Below are 21,756 nucleotides of genomic sequence, written 5' to 3'. Positions count from 1 at the left end.
CCTACTTCCATCCCCAAGCCTTTGCTTCACTTTCTACCTTTATGGACTTCATAAGAGTGGAGACATAGAGTAACTATTATCTCTTGTGTTGTCAATCAGTGTGATCTTCTCAAGGCTTCTGTACAGCTTAGCATGAGGTGGTTCTTCCTTTTTAATGTTGTTCTATCTCTCAAGCATGAGCATATCATGCCCTTTAGTTACCCATTGTTGGACATTTAGGTTGTTCCCTGCTTTGGGATATTATGACTAATGTGACTATAAATATTTGCATGCAACTCTTTTCATGGGCATGGGTTTTCATTCTCTGGGAGGTGGGTAGGTACCTAGGAGTGAAATTACTGGGTTGTGCAGTAATTATAGGCTTGTGATTTTTAGAAAATGCTGAAATATTTTCCAAAGCAGTTTCCACATCTCATTTTAACATTTTTTTTAATTGTCAAAGGAAAAAAAAGTTATGTTCCATCACTCAGTCATTCATAACACTTGTAGAGCTTTTCCACATGTAATGGACAATTGCCTTATAAATAACAGTTACTTCCTTCAAGATACTCCTGTCTGTAGGAGAACCAGACAAACAACCAGGTCATAACACCATGAGAGGACTGTGAAGGAAGCCCACTCCTAGCTCTGAAGACAAACAGGAGGGGACCTGTCCCAGACTTGTGGGAACAGGTCCCACCCATAGTGACCCTTGGAAACTCACATGTGAGGGTCAGGTAGTGGGGTTTAGTATCATCAGAGAGCAGCAGGCATTCTACCCTGCTCAAATTCACCAACTCCATTATGGTGCTCACCTAACAACCTCACAGGATTGCACATCCACAAGATGCTACGTAACTCCCACGATTCATGTTGAGCTTATTGTCTCTTTCCTCTCAAGAGATGAGGTCTCTGCTTTGCTCACTAATGTGTCCGCACACATGTGGCACAGTGAGGAGTCCCTGAAGATATCTGCTGACTAAATGAATGCATGGGAGCTTTTAGTGAGAGAGAAAAGAGGTTAAGGGAGAGATGAACACAGATGATTGACACGGGAGGCGGGACCAACAGCTTCGCTCCCGTTCTTGATGTTTGAACTCCAACAGTTTGGACAAAAGTAAGACTTTGGTTCTGCCTACTGGTAGGTTCTGCTGGGGAGACAGGCAGGGAGTTAGAGGCACAAGGAAAAGTGGGTGGGCTGACTTGAAAGGAAGTTTGATGCATAGTCACAGAACACACTATGACAGAGGGCGCAGTGCTGTGTGCTGCCGCACTTAAGGTTAGTACGTTTGCACAGTGGCTGGAGGACAGTGCTTTTAAAAGTCACATTAAGGTTCTGGGGAAATTAGAAGGTGCCACTGCACAACTGTCAAGTGACATTTTAGAATGTTAGGAATCATTAAAGGGAAAGATACCATTCAAAACAGTTATTTTAGTTAATGGGTCAGGCAGGAACAGATCTGAAATGGTAGGAGGAGAAGAAGGAGGAGGAGGAAGAGAAGAAGAAGAAGAAGGAGAAGAAGAAGGAGAAGGAGAAGGAGAAGGAGAAGGAGAAGGAGGAGAAGGAGGAGAAGGAGGAGAAGGAGGAGAAGGAGGAGAAGGAGGAGAAGGAGGAGAAGGAGGAGAAGGAGGAGAAGGAGAAGAAGGAGAAGACTGTTATTCCACGAGAAGTTGCCCATTGTGATTACCATTTCTGAGGCTTTTTTTAAATGCAAGTTAAATAAGCAAGGGGCATTTTTTTGACACAGCTGCTGTGACTTTGAATACAGCTCAGATGTCTTCAGAATAATGACAAGAGGCTGCTGTGTATGAGATGGAGGGTTCCTAGGGAAACTTTGAGCAGTGGCTCCGCTCAAGTTTCTTTGGATCTCTATTTGAAAGAACCTCTACCTTTTCAGTTATGCAGAAATGAACCCAGTGAAACAAAGATACATTATTTATCTTTCATTCATTTAAAAAACTGCATTGTTTATTGGGGGCATGTCACAGTGTGCTTGTGGAGGTCAGAGGATAATGTTCAGGAGTTCATTCTTCCCTTGTACCACATTTTTGGTCCTAGGGATAGAGTTCAGATTGTTAGCCTTGGTGGCAAGCACTTCTACCATTTATTTCTAAATGAATACAAACTTTAGTAAAAGCAATACTTGTGTGTTTGTTTATGGGTGGTGGTGTGGTGGTGGTGGTGGTGGTGGTGTGTGCGCACACACATGTGTATGGAGGCTAGAGATCAATGTTGGGGGTCTTCCTCAATGTCTCTCCACCTTCCTTTTCCAGACAAGGTCTCTCCCTAAACCTGGAGTTCTCTGACTATGTTAGACAGGCTGGCCTGCAAGGTCCATGGATCCTCCTGTCTCCACTTCTCCAGTGCTTGGATTATAGGTGTGAGTCACTGTGGTCACCTCTTTTCATGGGTTCTTGGGATTGAACACAGTCTGTATGCTTATGTAGCAAGCACTTACCAATTTGAGTCATCATCCCACCCCTGTATGTTTCATTTTTTAATTGATTTTTATGTTATTGACACATGAAATGAGCTTTTGGTATTGCCTAGAGACATATGTCATGACATGAATTGGGTGTCTAATTTAGCTCCATAAGAATATAGTCTTCTTTGTTTTAATTTTTTGGTCTGTTTTGGGTTGAGTAGAGGACAGGATATTGGAGAAGGTGAAATTGTGGAATTAATTAGGGCTCAACCATAAAGGGTTTTCTGCTGAGGTACAGAGAAACTGGAAACCTTGCAGGGTTTTAATTAGAGGAGTGACATGAAGCATGTTCATGATGTAGAGATTTGCTGTGGCTGTTATTTGGGTGCTATATTGGGTTGAAGGAGAGAATTTGAAAGAGGAGGACTGGCTTTGGAGGTTTTTGCAGTAATTTAACAAGAAGCTAATGGTGATGGACAGGACATGGTAGGAATGGATGAATGGACCATCTTGGAAGATGCAACCATAACACAACTTTGTGTTTACCTGGCTTGCATGAATTCTGGAAAGGATCATCTTAGCTCATCTTATATAAGAAAACACGGAAGGCTGGGTGGCTCCTAAAGAAGAGGGATGCTTATTTAGTTTATAATTCTGAAGGCTGGTGATGGGATCTGCTTAGCTTCCAGCAAGGACCACATACAGCTTGTGTGATGGAGAAGCGGGAAGCATAATGGTTGTGTGCAAAGGGATCCCAGCATGTGAGAAGCCTTTTTACAACAACCTATTCTATCAGCAGACAAACCAGTCTCCATGAAAATGAGAATTCACTCTCATGAGAAAAACCTTTGTTCCCAATGGCTTATTTAGCATATTAATTTACTTGTTCATCATGCATTTGTGGTATCTGTGGTCCCATATGTGTGTGTATGGAGACCAAAAGGATCATCTCAATTGTCTATTCTATCACTCTCCACCTTATTCTCTTGAGCCATAGTCTCTCACAGAACCTAGAGCTAGGCTGATGGCTAGATAGTCCCAGAGAACCTCCTGCCTTTGTCTCCCAGAGCACTGGTGTTTTAGGTATACATGACACGATGCCTAGCATTTCATGTGGGTGTTTGAGATTTGAAGTTACAGTGTCATACTTGCACAGCAAATGTTCTTATCTGTTAAGCCATCTCTCTAGCCATGACTTACTTAGCTTTTGCTTCAATTTTTTTTAAAGAAAGATCATATTAATTCTTTGAGAATGTCATACAATGTATTTTGATCCTATTCACCCCTAGTCCTTCCTTATCTCCTCTAAGATACATCATCCCCTATCTCTCCACCTCCAACACAATTCCTGTTCTCTTTTACTTATTTTTTAATAACCCAGTTTTGCAGTGCATATATTCAGGGTGTGAGACTCTTCACTGGAGGGTGGTTAACTACTAGGAGCCAAACCCTTAAAGAAGACCAACTCTCCCTCCCTGAGAAGCCATTAATTATAAAAACTTCCCAGTTAGGGGTGGCAGCTCATAAAGCCATTTCGTCTCCATGCAAAAATGCTGACCAGCTTGATCCTGTGCTGGTCTTGTGTAGGCAACCACAGCTCTGAGTTCATGAGTGAAGTGGCCCTGTCACATCTAGAAGACACTTTTGCTATAGTCCTCCTTGACCTCTGACTCTTAGTCTTTCTATGATGGTCCCTGAGCCGTGTGTGTGTGTGTGTGTGTGTGTGTGTGTGTGTGTGTGTGTGTGTGTGATATAGATGTCCCATTTGTGGCACTTATTCTCTTTACTCTGACTTTCTCAGTTGTAAGTTTCTGTGTGAACAAACACCATCTCCTACATAGAAATGCTTCTCTTACAAGGTCTGAGAGCTGCATTAATCTATGGGTATAGAGATTGTCTTACTTAGGGTTTCTATTACTGTGATAAAGCATCATGACCAAAACCAACTTATATAAAAGAAAGCATTTGATTGGACTTTCAATTTCAGAGGGTCAGAGTCCATGATGGTGGACCAAGAATAGCCAAGAGCTCACATCTTGAGTTACAAGCAGGAGGGAGAGGAGAGAGAAAGCATGTATACAGGGAATGGAGTCTTTTAAAACTTCAAAGCCCACCCACAGTGATATACCTCTTTCAACAAGGCGACACTTCCTAATTCTTCTGAAACAGTTCCACCAATTGGGAATCAAGCATTCAAATCTATGAGTCTGTGTGGGCCATTTTCATCCAGGCCACCACAGAAGTATTAGTTTAGAGGTTGGTTTGATATTGTCCATTCAGTAGAAAAATTCACCCAATTTTTAAAGACCTTTTAGTCTTTCTTATCAGAGACTAAGCCTCAATATGAATTTTGATGGTGACAGACAGTTTCCAAATGGTGATAGCTGGGATGGGAGAGCTAGAAATGTCTCTTTTCTCTCCAATTCTCTTTCTTTCTTCTTCTCTCTCTCCTTCTCCACCCTCTTTTTCTCTTATGATAGATAGTGTCATCTTATTCACTGAAGCGAGAACACAGAAGAGGAGAAGGCACACTGTGGAGTAAGATGATGAGCCTGGTCTGGGTCATTCTTCAGGAGCTCATTATTTATCCATTGGAATAAACACATTGGGCCATTATACAACTAGGCAAGGAGCTCCAGGATTCAATTTCAATTCAAGTTATAGATTGTGTGTGTGTGTGTGTGTGTGTGTGTGTGTGTGTGTGTGTGTGTTTATAGTGATGATACCTGAATTTATGTGAGTATCACAAGTCAGGCATCCAGAGTGCTGGAATGGAGAGAGTAAAGGTTAATGGACTGAACTCTAAGGAACCCTGATATTGGAGAAATAGCAGAAGACCTTGTGAAGGCTACAGAAGAGGGAGTGATCAGAGGGAAGGTGAGCAGCAGTATTGTATATTAGGGAAGCCAAGTTAGGAGGCACAGGCAAGGACTGGACTATGCTAATATTCACTAGAGTCCAACTCAGGGCTTATGGAAGAGTTGGATGGGATTTAGCAATGGAAGTACGTAGGCTTCATAGAATCTGGAACAGCTGGCATAGAAATGTATGTTAGGGGGACATGGCAGCAAATGCTTAATATAAATGATTGCTTTCCTCAAGACCAGTTATGGGAATTTATATGAAAGTGTATTAACATAACATTGATGTTACGTAGGATGATCAATATGACCATTTTACATAAGATCATCCATTTTGAAGTATTTGAATGGAAATTTTGTACATTCACAAAATGTATAACCATCTCTATCTAGTTTCAAAGCATTTCTAAGACAAACTTCATTGCCTTCAAACAGTTGTGCCCAATTCTTCATTCCCCAGGGCCTGGGATATATATCTGTGCTTTTTTTCTTTATGTATTTCTTATTCTTAATACTTCATCTACATCGACACAATAATATGGAACCTTTTGTGACTAAAATCTTTCACTTAATATAATGTTTTTAAGGTTTATCTATATAGCATATACCAGTCTTTCATGGGGTTTGTGACAATACATAATATTTCTCTGTATGGATTTATCACAGTTTATTTATTGATGGTCATTTTGTGTTTCAGTCTGTTGACTGTTGTGAACAGTGTTTCTGTCACTTTGCATATATACCTGAGCATCTGTATTTGGTTGTTTTGGATATGTTTCTAGCAATGGAATTGATGGGCCCTAGGTTTTCCAAAATTATATTTATCCATCTAATTATAATTGAAAAATCACAGAAAACATTGTATATTATATAAAATATCAAGTCATATATTGTACATTCATTGAATATTTGGTATTTTTTTGTTTTTAAATATGAGATTGGTGAAGCCACTATGTGGTAACTAAATAGCCTATTAATAAACAAGATACCTATATATGCACTCAGTGTATACATGTGTGTGTATATATATTTTAAAAAGAGAAATTCTCACTAGAATTGAGTTTTAATTCTTATAAGGGAGAGCATGCAGGTATATACTTGGATAAACTGAGACATCTAGGAGATAGAGGCTAGGAATGGAGTTGACTAGTTTAATTTTTCTGAAGAAATGATATAAAAAAGAGAAAGAGTAATAAAGTCAAGTAAGATCACCCTGGAACAAATTGAACAGCTAACTGATTTGAAAATTAAGATTGTATTTTTCAAAATCAAATTTTATCTACCTCCTAATATCTGCCAATTCATTTACATTTTGTTTTTTTAATTGTGTTTCTCTGTTCAGGGACATTAGTGTGACTGAAAGGAGATTTGAGCTCCACTTATGACATATGACCCAACTTCTTTGTGGATCATCTCAACTTTTATTCATATGTCATAGATCAACTGGTTTACAGAGAGATGGAGCCTGGGTTGCATTGCCTGTGAAGCTTTTGTTGATTTAAAGCAATATGAACCCTATGCTATCAACAGTGTCATTTTTTTCTTGGGGACTTTCTTCCACAAGAGTCAACCATGACACTAGGATTTTACACAATGTGACTCTGTCTGAACCCTCCAAACACTGCCTACAGACTTGGGGGAAGAAGCAGTTCCTGCGGAATGTCTGTTAAGTGCTGTGTTTATCTGAGCTCCCTCAAGTCCTAACAACCAGTGAGATGTGTATCTGTGGGTTTGCCAGCTTCAAGGCCTGAGCTCTGTCCACCATCTCAAGGCCGCTAATGAGGTTTTGTCTCCTGTGCTTGTGGCTCACCACAGCTGGGGGCGGGGATATGATGCTGAGCCTGCCTCTGGGTTCAGCAGGAAGCAGGACGTTGATGGGTTAACTCTGTGGGTTTCATGAGGACAGAAGGAGAGTGGGGCAGGCACAGATCTGCTGTATATTGATCAAACCTAAGCTGTATCATGTCACTTCTTTTTTATTATTTGTTATTATTTTTAATTTTTCGAGATAAGGTTTCTCTGTGTAGCCCCAGATGTCTTAGAACTCACTCTGTAGACCAGACTGGCCTCTAACTCACAGAGATCCTCCTGCCTCTGCCTCCCAAGTGCTGGGATTAAAGGCATACCCTACAACCACTCAGCTCTCATGTCACTTCTTATGAAGAGTTTCTCTTTATGTTTTTTAGAATATTAATTTCTTCCATAAACAGGGTATCTAAGTCCATGGTTCATTAATGCTACTTCACAGACATTCCTGTGGGTTCTATTTCTTTTCACATATAGACTCTGTAGTTCATATCAGTATGTTTGGAGGCCAGCATCAGAGCATTCATTACTGTGTGTGCTGTGTGTTTGTTTTAGGCAGAGAAAGCTGATGGATTTGTCAACCTGCCAGATTTCACAGTGGAAAGAGCCTCTGAATGCAAGAAAAAACAGTGAGTCTTTTCTCCCTCCCCCCTTCCAAAAGCCCTGGGCCAGGATCATAGCCATTTTCAATGTGCATCTAGTGATGGGGTGATTTGGAAGTGGATACAGGTACAATTCAAATGTCTGGGAATTTTGACCATTGTGTGTTGGCACTGTACAAATATATACTCATAGAAATGGTAACCTTTCATTTTCTGGCATATCAACCCATGGGGTGGATGGGTTTTAACCACCCTATCCCCTGAACCAAACACACACAATGGCAAGGGAATCAATGTCAAGGTTTTGACCTTGTAAAGAACAAATGTCTAAACAGGGGTCACCAGACAGAGATGTAGTCCCTACAGTAAGACCAGGTCATCTTAGTTCATGGTATTATTAGTACCAGCCTTGACATTCAATGCTCTGATGCATTTAGGTTGGGATTCTATCCTGCTATAGAGTAAGTGTGAGCAGTGATGGGATAAAGTAGGCTCCAGCTAATGGTTATTGTTCTGCTAAGAAGGACAGAGCCTGAAGGGTCTGGGAACAGCCAAGGTCTCCCTAGAGTGCTGGGTATACACTCTGATCACATGATCATTTCAAGAGAGTACCCTACTGTGACTTACTTCTTTCATCTTTCTCTTGTTCTTTCTTCAATATCTTCTCCTTTATTTATTGGAAAGGAACATTTCTTCATTGCTGAGCCATGGATTGTTTTCTTGGGAAACAATGTTAGATTTTATTCTTTGCTGTACTGGTATAATAGCTGTGTCTTGTTCTGTGTTGATTGTGTTGATACTTGTGGTTTTTGATGGGTTACTGAAAACAAAACAAGCAAAACAACTCTGTTCTCTTCTTCAGAACTTCTAGTGTGATTGGTAAGTGGAAACATTTTGCTTGCTATCACTGATGGGTCACAAATTTCCTTTAACTAATATCTAATTTGTATTCTTCCTTTGCCAATACAGAGCCCCTTATCTATGGCTTCTGAAGAGTCATGTGGTGTGGAAGTCACATACCTGATTATTTTCATATAACTAAACCTCTATTGTATGTTTGATTGAATTTAGATAATACCTTGCTTGAATGAGTTGATCTAAATACCGCTAAGTGACAATTCAGGGACTCTCAACTTGAATGTATTGTCTCTACACTTTTAAATAGTTAGCAGGTGAAAAAGATACACACACACACACACACACACACACACACACACACACACACACATTTAAATGGAAACAACTGAATAGCTAAGATGCAGTTCTGACATGATAAATTGACTCTCACTTCACTCAGTGAAATAGGGACCAGATAATAGGTATTTAATATAATTACTTTAAAAACACTAACACGTGTACTTTTCTCCTTTCTAGTGCATTTAAGATCAACCACCCACAGATCAAAGCCTTCTACTTTGCAGCAGAGAATTTGCAGGAAATGAATGTGTAAGTAGAGGAAACTGGTACATCCAGTCCCTATGAGAACGAAGTTACTTTGGTCAGGCATCAGAGTTTGAAGCCAATGATCATGTCAGTTATTGTCCTACTTGTTTTTGTTATTTAAGTTTGTTCTGTTAATTCCTTTAGCAATTATAAAACCATCTTGCTTTCTTCTCTAGCATGTGTGGTCATTTGGGGAGATACACTTATCTAAATGGCTGTTTTAGGAAGTAGTTGTAAGATTGCTGAAGGAGCCACTGAGAGGAGAGAGAAGACAGGACATGTGATATGATGAGAACACACATCATAAGGAGAAGGACCCATCCCCACTCAGGGTCTGCAGCCTGATTGTGTGTGATTGTCACAAAGGTTCATGGACTTACCTCCTGCTTGTTCATGTATCACCCTGAACATTTAATTATGACTTTAAGAACTCTCCTAGCTCTGCTTCCAGCTTGTTCTGTTAAGTCAATGCACTCTGTTCCCACTTCGCTCCTGGTTTAGATGAAGATGCATTGCACCAGCTGTAATTTGAATGAAGTGGTCTGTGAGACGCTGCCTTGAGGCATCAGAGGATGTCCCATTAACTTAAAAAGACTGTTATTGATGTCTTTAAGACCATCATATAATAGTTTGATGTTTATGGAACATTTATAGTATGCCCCACTACCAAAAATGTTGGGCAGTAACAGTCAAACTCTCCCACCCCATAATTCCTCTATTCATAGAGTCTATACTTAAATGCTGCTATCTATTGTGCACGATAATTTTTTTTAAAGATGTATTTATTTATTATGTATACAGTGTTCTGCATGCATGTATGCATGCACTCCAGAAGAGAGCACCAGATCTCATTACAGATGGTTGTGAGCCACCATGTGGTTGCTGGGAATTGAACTCATGACCTCTGAAAGAACAGCCAGTGCTCTTAACCTCTGAGCTATCCCTCCAGCCCCATGCATGATAATTGTATTGCTTACCTTCCATACTTAATCCATCTTTGCCTTCTTGTTTCAGAAAACTAATAATAAAATAGATCCTATCTTCTATTATACATGCCAACTCCTTTCAGGTCACCTCTTCTGCAGCACTGTCTAGCTAGGAGCCTTCTCATTTGTTATACCCACTTTGCTCACCCTCACCTCATCTCTTCAAGTGAGGACAAATTGCTCACAGCAAGTTGGGAAACCATGGGTTAACTGTCAGAGACAGAACTGACAACATTGTCTTTCAAACATGTCTTTGATGGACAGATCGAGTGTTATTTCTACACTCTTTCTGGTTGTAGTTTTCACCCCCTCCTTTGCCTTTCTTAAGCATCCGAGAGGAACAAAAAAGAACAGACGTATCAGAAGAAACAGCTCATACCCTTCAAAGGTCATCACTCATCTCTGTATGGTACTGGTGACTCAATTCCTCTGCTTTGCAGCCGCATGCTTTGAGTGTCCAGAAGAGGGAGTGCTCTTGCCTAGAGGTAGTTAGAACCCAGAGATGGTAGCCAGTCTGCAGCTGGGTCACCACTGAGGTTCACAGGGCTGCCTCTGGTTTGTCACGGCAGGAAGACAGAGCTGCCCCCATCCCACCCTGAGAGCGTCTCTAACAGCATCCTGTATCTTCAGCTTTATCCCTGTTATTTTCCCCACCCTTCTTGGGGCTGATTCTTTCAAAGTAGTTTTCACCTTCTCAGAGAAGGCTGAGTGAAAGAAAGCATCCCAGAGAAATAGCCCTTCTGAGTGCCTTGTTACCTAGTGAATGTCCCCTACACAGAAAAATGCATTTTCAGTCTAGAGGAGGTTAGACTCTTACGAGATGAGAGGAATCCGTTGTACTTCAGGCACTCTAAGCACACATCAAGGTTATTTAGCTCCCTGTCCCTGGCTGCTACCAGCTCAGCCTTTGTTTTCATTTTCACTCTTTATAGTCCAGCTTTCTTTCCATCTGCAGATTCCTATTTGATGGCAGGGCTTATATGAGTTCTCGCTATAGACATCTTTTACATTGGTGGCTAGTAATGCAACACCCGTCACCACAATCAAGGTGAAATCTCTTTGCCAGTCTGTGCTGCGAAGAGCATTGGCTTGCTTGAAATTCTGTGAGAATATCCCTTTCCAACTTATAAATAAGCTATAAATTGAAATTTGAATTTCAGATGCCCTGGGCTCTAATTTTGAATCTCTCCAGTGATCTTTATAATTCACATGATAATTTTCATCATAGTCCTTAAATTGCTCATCTCACTACTCATGGCTACAAGGCCCATTTTGCCTCTGCTTGAATACATGATGATTTCTTTTATCTGTAATGCCATTGCCTTAGCTTCATTTCTCCTTCTGTCATAAAAGTCCTGACAAAAAGCAACTTAAGGAAGAAATGGTTTGTTACACTTACAGTTGTATGTTCCAGTCTATTATCATTGGGATGACAAAGCAGGAGCTTGAAGCATCGTATCCATAGGCAAGAGCAGAGGGAACAAGTGCCTGGATCCTTAACTTGCTTACTCTCTTATGCTTAGCTTGCTTCCTCATTCTTACACAGTTCAGGACTCCAGCCAAGGGAGTGGTGCTTCCCACCATGGGCTGGGTCTTCCTACATCAGTAACAATCAAGACAGTGCCCCAGGGACATGCCCACGGGCCAACTTGATGTAGGCAGTGCCTTCACTGAGATGCTCTGCTCTGGTGATTCTAGACTATGCCAGCTGCACAAAGCTAAGCATCACAATCATCCCTGAGTTTTCTTATTCTTAAGATAATTCTTCCAATAGCCAACAAGGGAGAACCTCTCTGGACTACCAAGTTTGTCCTTTCTCCTACAAGACCATGCAGATGATACCTAGAGGTTTATTTACCAATGACACCTGAAACTTTTCCTTTTTTCTTGATGGAGCCTGTTTAAACTAGTCAGTAATAAATCTAGGAATAACTTAGGGATAGGGTTGGAGGGAAGGGTAGTCTTTTCAGTTTTTAGTCATTCAACTCTTTGGCTAGCTACATTTTTTTGGGGGGGTTAGAGGTGATGTTTCCCTCAAGGGTGATAAACAGAGAAGTCAGTGTAATAGAAATCTCTCATACTTTGCCATGATCCTCAATTTCCACATGCAAGTCATTAAGAGTAATGAAAGAGTCAGTTCTAAACAAAGATGTGGGCTTTCTGCCTTTCTCAGGTGGTGTTCGCAGGAAGAATGCTCTTATGTGGGTATCCATGTCTTAATACTGTACTCATCCAACACACACATTCCCAACAAGTTTTCGTACATAGTAGACTCCCAGGAAACACCGACCATCTTTCACATCTGTGTAAAGCCTTTTGTGTATATATGTATTTAGCCAGAAATGGAGGTTCTCAGGTACTCCATGAGGTTTACAGAGGTTCTTAGTGAGGGAGGACCTATAAGTAGAAGTCTAAACAATTGTTAGGTTATCACAGTTAGTAAATCACAATGAATGGAAAGGACTTGGGTTTGGGGGAGGGATGAAGTTTCCATTTTGATTTACATTCACACTCTGGAATAGAGTTTAGAAAAGCCTTTGCTGTTTCAGTTATTCTCAACTCAAAACTCTTCATTGTTTTTTTCCTTCTTTGATATTTTTCTTTTAGATTCTTTTAGTTTGTGGGGAGGGCAGGGCCAGATTTATATAAGCATGAAATCATGTATAAACTAAAAACTTTATTTAAAGTGAATCATGAAATATGTTGTGTTTCATCTGATTTAGAAATGTGCTTAAATTTTTGTGTGTTTGTGTAGCATGCACGTTCATGTATGTTTGTGTGTATAAGTGTGGATGCCAGAGATCATCATGGGTACCTTCCTCTATTGGCTCTACCTTTGTTTTTGAGACAATATTCCTCATTGAACATGGAGCTCATTGTGGTGATATATTGTGTACCGCAATATATTGTGTACCCTAATAAACTTATCTGGGGATCGGAGGACAGAGCTAGCCACTAGATTAGACATAGAGGACAGACAGTGGTGGCACACACCCTTAATCCTATCACTTGGGTTCAAGGCCACACTGGGAACAGAGCCAGGCATGGTGGCACACACCGTTAATTCCAGCACTTGAGATGTAATGTCTTTGCTTGGGAAGCACACATGCCTTTAATCCCAGGAAATGACATGGCTGGGTAGAGAACAGTATATAAGGCGTGAGGAGACAGCAACTAAGTAAGCAGCAGTTCAACTGAGATCCTCAGGGGTGAGGACTCAGAGGCTTTCAGTCTGAGGATTCATGGAAACAGGGTCAGCTGAGGAGTTGGCAAGGTGAGGTTGGCTGTGGCTTTTTCTGTTTCTAGGATCTTTCAGCTTTCACCCAATATCTGGCTCTGAGTTCTTTATTAATAAGACTGTTCAGCAATTCATGTTACAGCTCATCACTTTGGCTGAACTAGGTAGCCAGCAAGACTCATGGATCTGCCTGTCTCTGCCCACTACTCAACACTGGGGTTACAGACAGGTATCACTGTCTTCCTCTTTATGTGGATACAGGGAATCCAAAATCAGGATCTCATGATTGCATAGAAAGCTCTCTACCCACTGAATCATCTCCCCAGTTTCCTACTACATACTTTGAAGTGTTAGTTAGGTAATATATTAAACTTCATGTAAAAATTAAATGACACAAAAATAGAAAACATATGAGATTTCCTGAATCTCCCCATCTTCCATTCAACTTCTTCCTGGGGGTGTGTACACTTTTGACGGTATGATGTTTCTCCTTCCTCACACTGTGTGCACTAGTTCATGCACAGGTGTGAGTGTGTCAGTTTTACAGTACATTAGGACAGGTAAACTTACGGTCCTGTACTTTTCTACTAACAGTATGTCATAGGATTTTTTTTTGAGTCATTACAAATCCACTTATGAATGTTTTTATTGGTTTCATTACAACATTGTATTAATATAATCCAGATCATTATTTATGTGATTTCTTGTTAATGGACAATTATTAACTCAGGGTCTCTTCTTTCTACTATTACAAGCCTTGTTGACAATATTTTTCTATGTAAAGATTCGTTTTTTTCCCCAAAATATATATTAACAATTACAGTTATTTGGCAAAGAAGGTAGATATTTAAATTATGAACAATATCATCAAATTGCCTGTTCAAAACTGACTATATCAATTTTCATGTTTAGATCAACACTTTATTCAAATATTTATCTTTCCATTCTTTCCTTAGACACCAATAGTATTTCCAATGCCCACTAGTCCTTAGGTGAAAAATAGCCCCCTATGTCTAGATAATGTGGTTTCCAAATGGCCAGTGTGCATGTCCCAAATGAGAGAATTTTCCCCACATGTGCATTGGCTCTTGTGTATTCTGACTGCATTCTTTTGTCTTATTTGTCACGGTTCAGGGACTAGATGAACATCCCTGCCTTCCTATAGCATCACCTGTGCTGTAGCATTGGTCCAGTCTTATGCAGCCATTAGGGATCTTGAGTCTGTTGTGGGACTAGAGGCAACATCTTTAAGGAGACTAGGCTTATACTCCTTCCTGTAGGGATTCCCATTTTGTATAATATACAACATGTATTTAAAAATAATGAGTACAGCAAGATCATGTCCAGTTGAAGATTGGGTGTGGATTTCCAAGGAGCTGTTGACTGGACATATATGGTGCATGTATGGATAAGATCTGGGCATGTATGGTGTTTGTGCCATGGTGCCAATGCAGCATGCCAAGTAGTTCATGATGAAGGAAAGGACTGGAAGAAAAGTATAAATGAATCAACAATGTGTAGTATCATTACTGTTACTTTGTTTATATTAATTTGGCTCATTATTGAATGTGCTGGTTTCTCAAAAAAAAAAGAATATGAAATATAGTTTATTCGAAGAGACAAACAAAAAAACCAGAAACACCTGGGGAATGAGTCCCCTCGATAGCCACTGTACCCAATGGACATTTCCCTTCAAGTATTAGATTATGTAAATAGGAATATATGAAATAGGTATGTTTCTTATTTTAAAAGTATTATTTTTACAATATGTTCCTAGCTGAAATCTTGAGGAAGCATGGCAGTGGCCTAGAATTAAAAACAGTTTGAGTTCATTAAGATTTGCCTAGACTTATTGTGCAACTGATATTTAATCAATAGAAGAAACTTGTCAATTTTTAACTTTCATGAAGATTTTAGAAATTAAAATTTTCACTATTTAGGAATACCTTTTATGTTTTAGTTAGATCTACTGAGTGACGCAAACTTTGTCTAGCTTAAAAGTGAATGATGTGGCTGTATTTTTCTGAAATCAATTGACGTTATTAAAATGATAGAGAGCTGGAATGGCCCAGTGGGTGAAATAGCTTCCCAGGCAAGCCTGATGACCTGAGTTCAACACCTGGAACCCACTTACAGGCACAAAGAGAGAATGGACTCCCCAAAGTTGTCTCCTGGCCTCTGAATGTATAATGTATGTGTATAATGACAATAAATTTTAAAAATTGATAGGGATATGGCTCTGATGGTCAAGTGACTGAATTTGATGACCAGTGGTTTGATGGTGACTGAATAAATATATAATTACTAAAGAAGACATATTTGTTCTTATAGCTAGAATAACTCATTTAGCTTCCAACCTTACCCATTGGATAAAGTCTCACCCCACTCCTCTTACAATGTGAACTCCTGGAAAGCCAAATGCTGTGAAACCAGAAATCTTAGGTCTCCATGTTCCATACTCATGATGCTTTAGGAAATAGTCAGACTAAATGTGGAGTTAGGACTGAATTTCTTTGTAAAGTCTGATACAGGAAGCAGGTTCAGGGCCTATGGGAAAAGAGAGTGGATCAGGGGCCCAGCTGCTTGGTCAAACATTTCCTTTCCATTTGAATCACAGGTGGCTAAACAAACTTGGGTTTGCAGTCATCCATCAGGAATCCACTACAAAGGATGAAGGTATGTTCTGTTTTACATTTCTGAAATTTTAGCAAGAATATTAGGATAGGCTGAATCAGGATGAAGAGAGAGACAATTCGGATTCTATGTATAGGCTGGTCCTGGGGAAACATGGTTTGACATTTGCAATGATCTAAGAGGTACAGACAGCCATCTTCACACAGACTCACCATGGAGCCATGCCTCCACTGCCAACTAGAAGTGATTTCACACTTCACCCACACTTGAGCAGCTGCAGGCTTCTCTGATACTCAGACAATTGCCAATGCAAATGTTTTACTGCCCTCCTTACAGAGTTCTTACTCATGGACCTGAATGTGTCATGATCTAGGCAGATAACTTGCACCCCACCATTTCCTCTGACAGTTTAACCTTTCTGCCAGGTGCGTGTTGACATTCATTACCTTGAAACTGTTCTTGGAACCTGATGATCAGGCTGGAGACACACCATGTTCAGGCCTCACAAGCCACAGGCGTCTACATCTTCATAATATTATTAGCTTTAAGTGTGGGGAACAGAGAGGCTGCAGATGTCAGGGTCACTGACACATACTGGTGCTGAAATGCTTAGATTACAGGACACTTGGGGATTGTAAGGAGAAAGTTATATGTTTGATTATAAAATCTTAAGTTTAAAAATTAAAAAGTGGCGAATGTGAACCAATAAGGGAATTCATTACAATGCTGTGAAGTTAGCGTCCAGCTCCCATGTTGATCTTTGTTTCTGTTAGGTAAGCATTCATTTGTTATCAACTGGGGAAGAGAAGCCTGTGTAGAAGGATTTATTCTGGTGTTTAAGACCTTTTGTAATATTGCCTCTAAACCTCTGAAGCCTCATCTTCCAGGGTCTCCCTTGGAGATCTCCATTTTTGTAGCTCAGCCCACTTGCTCAGCCTGGTCCTCCTCTTGCTGTCTTTTTAGGTACCAGCCAAGGCTGAATTATCAGTCAGACTCAACTCCCATGGTTCATTCTGATTCCCATCTTCACTGCTGATGGTGTTATAATGAAATAAATTTATTTATTTCTGAGCCACAATAGCCCCCATCTTGCATACTGGATGCTCTCTGGCAGCAGAAACCACCATGGGGGGCGCCTCTTCTTTCTCCTATTCTTGAGTTTCTTTTCCTCAGGTAGTGCCATAGATGTCTTGCTTTCTATATTCTTTTTTTTTTTTCCTTTCTGGATGCTTCCTTTTTTAATTAGATTGAAATTGCAATAGGCAGATGGAGAAAAACCTTTGCTCATACATTATGGAATAAATAATGAGAGCCTTGAAACCTGAAGCATTTTTTTTTCTTCCGGTTATAGAATGTTACAGTGAGAGTGAGCAGGAAGATCCTGAAATAGCTGTGGAGACGCCACCCCCTCCGTACGCTTCTGCCACTTCCTCTCCTGTGGGACGTGTAGACGTGAGTAGTCTGTTGGTCACACTAATCTTGTGTGCGGATGTCACTCCTTCCAATTATACATAGACCACCTTGGCCAATACATTTTTAGAACTGACCAAGTTAAGGTGCCTTCCAAAGAGCAAGTGAAACTCTCAGGGTGCTGACTCAGGGTGCTGACTTAGAGCCTTCGCCATAGCAACCCACAGGAATGACAGTCTCGATGTATTTCTTCATAACCCACAGATGGACTGGATCACAGTCAGAGGATGCATGGAGATGCAAAGGTCTTTTGAGTGGCAGGCCAGTGCCTGCAGAGGCTCATTTTGCAGTGCGTATCATGCCCTACTTGTTTTCTGAAGGAATGTCAAGTGCCTTGCCTAGGTGCCTGTGATACAACGAGGCAACATGAAATTAAAAGTGATATTAGAAATAGGGCATGGAAAGAGAAACAGTTAGAGATGGCAGCTGGGGATCACCTCATTAAGATTGTATATGGGCCGGTGTGGTGTGTTCCCAAAGAAGGGTCCAAGTTGTATCCCAAGCTTTGGAAGTTCAGGTCTTCATGGATTCTAAGACTTTGGAGAAGTGCTTCATGTTTGGATGTATGCTCCCTAGCAAGAGGTCACACTGGGGTCATTGAGGATATGATTTTTTTTAAAAAAAATTAATTCATAGATTATTATTATTGTTGTTGTTGTTGTTGTTGTTTTGGGTATGTGGTTGAAACTCAAGACTTCCTGCATGCTAACACATGCTTTATATCTGACCCATACCACTAGCCAAATGTACAACTTTTGTGTTTATCATGTCCCAGGGCTTTAAATACATAGTCATTTAATCTTCAAACAATCTTGAGAAACAGTGGTATTCTATTTGAGCTTTACTGATCACATGAGGCCAAGCTCCTTTCTATGGTTAGAGCCATTTGTATTTTCTCTTTGTGTCTGTTAGATGTTTTAGCCTCTGCCTCCTCTTCCTAGTCCTCTCTCTCATTCTTGTTGATTGATGGGATTTCCCAATTTGTCCTTCTCTATATTTGCAATAACATATGTTTGTCATGCATGCTTGTCAGCTGTCAGTCAGCCAGGCTCACTTATTATTTTTTTTAAATGATTTCATGGCTTCTTTTTATAAATGGATGTTTGTGAGTTTAATGACTCAGATTTATCTATCACTTTTATTGAACTTAGTGTCTTTTTTTTTTTTTTTTCTGCCTCCTGGTTTTGAAAATTTCTTACTTTCCCGAGGCTGTGAAGAAGTTGACCTTACTGTCTTCATTTTGTGACAGAGAAAGCTTGTTTGGAACTGTACCATGATAGTTACCCATCCACAGACCTGCAGTCCAGCATTCCATGTTTGAACATAAAGAAATGAAGGGACTCTTCTGAGACCTAAAAGTTAGATTAACAAACTTGGAAGATTCTCTACATTTTTCTGAGTCCTTAATCAAATGCCAGGTGTTTGCTTGTCTTTTTAAGGCAGGGTCTCAAGTGGTCCAAGCTGACCTTTAGCTACTTGCCATATAGCCAAGGGTGATTCTGTACTTTTTGCATTCATTCACCCCCAAATTACGATTACTATAGGTGTATACCACCACACTTGATTTTTATGTAGTGTTGGTGATTGAGCCCAGGACAAGCACACTACCAACTGAGACCTACCAAGCCCTTAAATGTTGTTTCTTAAAAAGTTGTAAATGGTGGTTATGCATGCCTTTAATTCCAGCACTTGGGAGGCAGAGGCAGGAGGATCTCTGAGTTCAAGGCCAGGCTGGCCTACAAAGCTAGTTGCAGGACAACCAGGGCTACACAGAGAAACCCTGTCTTGAAAAACAAAAACAAACTAGTGATATTTTATTTGTATTAAAATGTTATTTGTATGTTAATAAATAAAGTTGCCCAGGGGTCAGAGCTATTAGCAAGCCATAGGAAAGCAGGGCAATGGTGGCCTATGCTTGTAATCCCAGCACTTGGTAGGCAGAGCTAGGTAAGTCTCTGTGTGTTCAGGGATACAGCCAGTATTGGATACACATGCCTTTAATCTCAATACCAACCATAGAAAACCTGGAGGTCTATACAGACAGGCCATAAGGAGGCGGTCATGTGGTTGGGTTTACAACCAATGAGAAGGCAGAACAGAAACACTATAAAAAGACACAGGAAGTAGCTCTGGTTCAGAGAGGTAGGACTACCACAGGAGGAAGGGTAAGGTTTTAGCCCTTAGCTCTGACCTCTTGGCTTTCTTCTTTGCATTGGTTCTGTGTTTCTTATTTAATAAGACGATTGGTTACATATACAGAAACTAACAAATGGACAAACAAAACAGTTGTAATTCGGTCACAATTAACAAATTTTCTAAAGTAATATAAGATAAGATTGTCAGGTAAATGTTGTCTTGGCCATGTTTTGGCAGTTTAATATAAGCTACTGTTATCTGTGAAGAGAATCCTCAATTTAGGAAAATATATACATCAGTTTGCCTGGAGGCAATTCTGTGGGGGCATTTTGTTGATCGGTGATTGATGTGAGAGGGCCCAGCCCACTGTGGGTGGCGCTGTCCCTAGGCAGGTGGTCTAGGTGGTATAAGAAAGCAGGCTGAGCAACCCATGGAGAGCAAGCCAGTGATGTTCCTTTGTGGCCTCTGCTTCATTTTGTGCATCTAGGTTCCTGCCTTGAGTTTCTCCCTTGGCTTTCCCCTCATGATGGATTGTGACCCTGTAAACCAAGCAAATCACCCTCGAGTTGTTTTTGGTCATGGTGTTTATTACAGTAACAAAAAGCTAACGAGGACAAATATTGAATAGTTGGATTTTTTTCTTTCTCCTAGTAATAGAATATGTCCCTTATGCTCACATATTTTCCAGGCAGATTTTGTTTTTGTTTTCTCTTGTTTCTGGAAAAAAAAAAAAAAGACATGTAAGACACTTGGTTAAAATAACATGAGGCTTACTATTTAAGCAGATGAAGTGAAAGAAAAAAAAAAAACCTGGGTGACTTTTATCCAGGGCATGAGTCAAGTTATTGTTTCTCTCAAAAGTTATTGTTTCACTCAATATGATATAGGCTAGCCATGAATCAGATATACAAGCCTAGGCCTAAAATAAAAATTTTCCAAGTTTTTTTGTTTTGTTTTTGTTTAGACAGTTGGGAAATGACTTCAAAGCTGAACTCAACAGAATTGGTTATTAAATATTCTCAGGTTTAAGGTGGAAACTCGAGCCGTTGGGCGCCATTTGTTGCTGGAGGGCTTCTCTCCAGGTTCCCCAAGCCCCGCAGTCCCACAATCCATTTATAAAATAATCACTCAGACGCTTATATCACTTATAAACTGTATGGCCATGGCAGGCTTCTTGTTAACTGTTCTTTTATCTTAAATTAACCCATTTCTATAAATCTATACCTTGCCACGTGGCTGGTGGCTTACCAGAGTCTCTACATGCTGCTTGTCCTGGTGGTGGCTGCAGTGTCTCTCTCCCAGCCTTCTGCTTCCCAGAATTCTCCTCTCTCCTTGTCCCACCTACTTCCTGCCTGGTCACTGGCCATCAGTGTTTTATTTATATAGAATGATATCCACAGCAAACTTTCAAGTTTTGGAATAACTAGTTCAACGTCTAGCCTTTCTTATTGCTAGAGAGTAGAGGTAATCTTAATTTTCAGTGCCTGAGAGTTTGAGCTTCTGGTTCTAGTGGGATGAATCACAATGGAGTGAATTCCACAAGGGAATGCAGTGTACTGTAGGATCTTGAGTGAGTGAAGACAGGTTTCTGATTCTGTTCTTTCAAACTGAAAAGGCCTCATGTGAGTGACGGGGGTGGGTGGGAGGGGGGTGATGTCCACTTTTCCCTTTGTGTGTCTATGTGTGGGGCACTCCAAATGGCATTCTTCAGGAGCCAAGCTAAGGATTACTCATGGGAACCTAGGACTCCCCGATACCCTAGGGTGGCTAGCCAGGAAGCTCCAGAGGGTCTCTCAGTGCTGGTGTTATGTGCACTTGCCTGCCACTGTACTCAGCATTTTGTGTGGGTGCTAGATCTTCGAGCTTGAATGACAAGTATTTTGTTCATTGAACCATCTCAGCAGCCCCAACATGACCTGATTCTTAAAGAAATGGTAGTTTTTTTCCCCAGGCTTATTAAAAAGGTTTAAAAATAGATGGGGGTTCTGTACATTTCATTTTGAAAGATAATTTGTAGATCTCATTGTTCAGATTTCTTCAGTTTCTCAAAGAGAATAAAAGGAACCAACTTCTCAAGTCTCCCAATGTCCTATGTTACTGTTTTAAGAACTATTAATAGTACTAAAACTTTGACTACATACTTCCTTCTTCCAAGTTTAATTTTAAAGGCACTGT

At 40.4% G+C, this 21,756-nt stretch overlaps 1 protein-coding gene across 3 annotated transcripts in view; it reads left to right on the top strand.

The window, feature by feature from the left end:
* The window catches only part of Ipcef1 (interaction protein for cytohesin exchange factors 1), a 162,728-nt gene that overhangs the window by 103,894 nt on the left and 37,078 nt on the right, over window positions 1–21,756 (top strand). For all 3 annotated transcript variants that reach the window (XM_028854055.2, XM_028854054.2, XM_028854057.2), the window contains 4 exons: window positions 7,628–7,701; window positions 9,049–9,120; window positions 15,959–16,017; window positions 17,327–17,427. In XM_028854055.2, coding sequence (XP_028709888.1) covers window positions 7,628–7,701; window positions 9,049–9,120; window positions 15,959–16,017; window positions 17,327–17,427 — 306 coding nt within the window. The remainder of the gene's footprint in view (window positions 1–7,627; window positions 7,702–9,048; window positions 9,121–15,958; window positions 16,018–17,326; window positions 17,428–21,756) is intronic.

This window comes from Peromyscus leucopus, chromosome 8a (assembly GCF_004664715.2).
Source record: "Peromyscus leucopus breed LL Stock chromosome 8a, UCI_PerLeu_2.1, whole genome shotgun sequence".
Lineage (NCBI taxonomy): Eukaryota > Metazoa > Chordata > Mammalia > Rodentia > Cricetidae > Peromyscus > Peromyscus leucopus.
The sequence above is the reverse complement of the archived record's forward strand: the minus strand, read 5'-3'. Positions and strand labels throughout refer to the sequence as shown.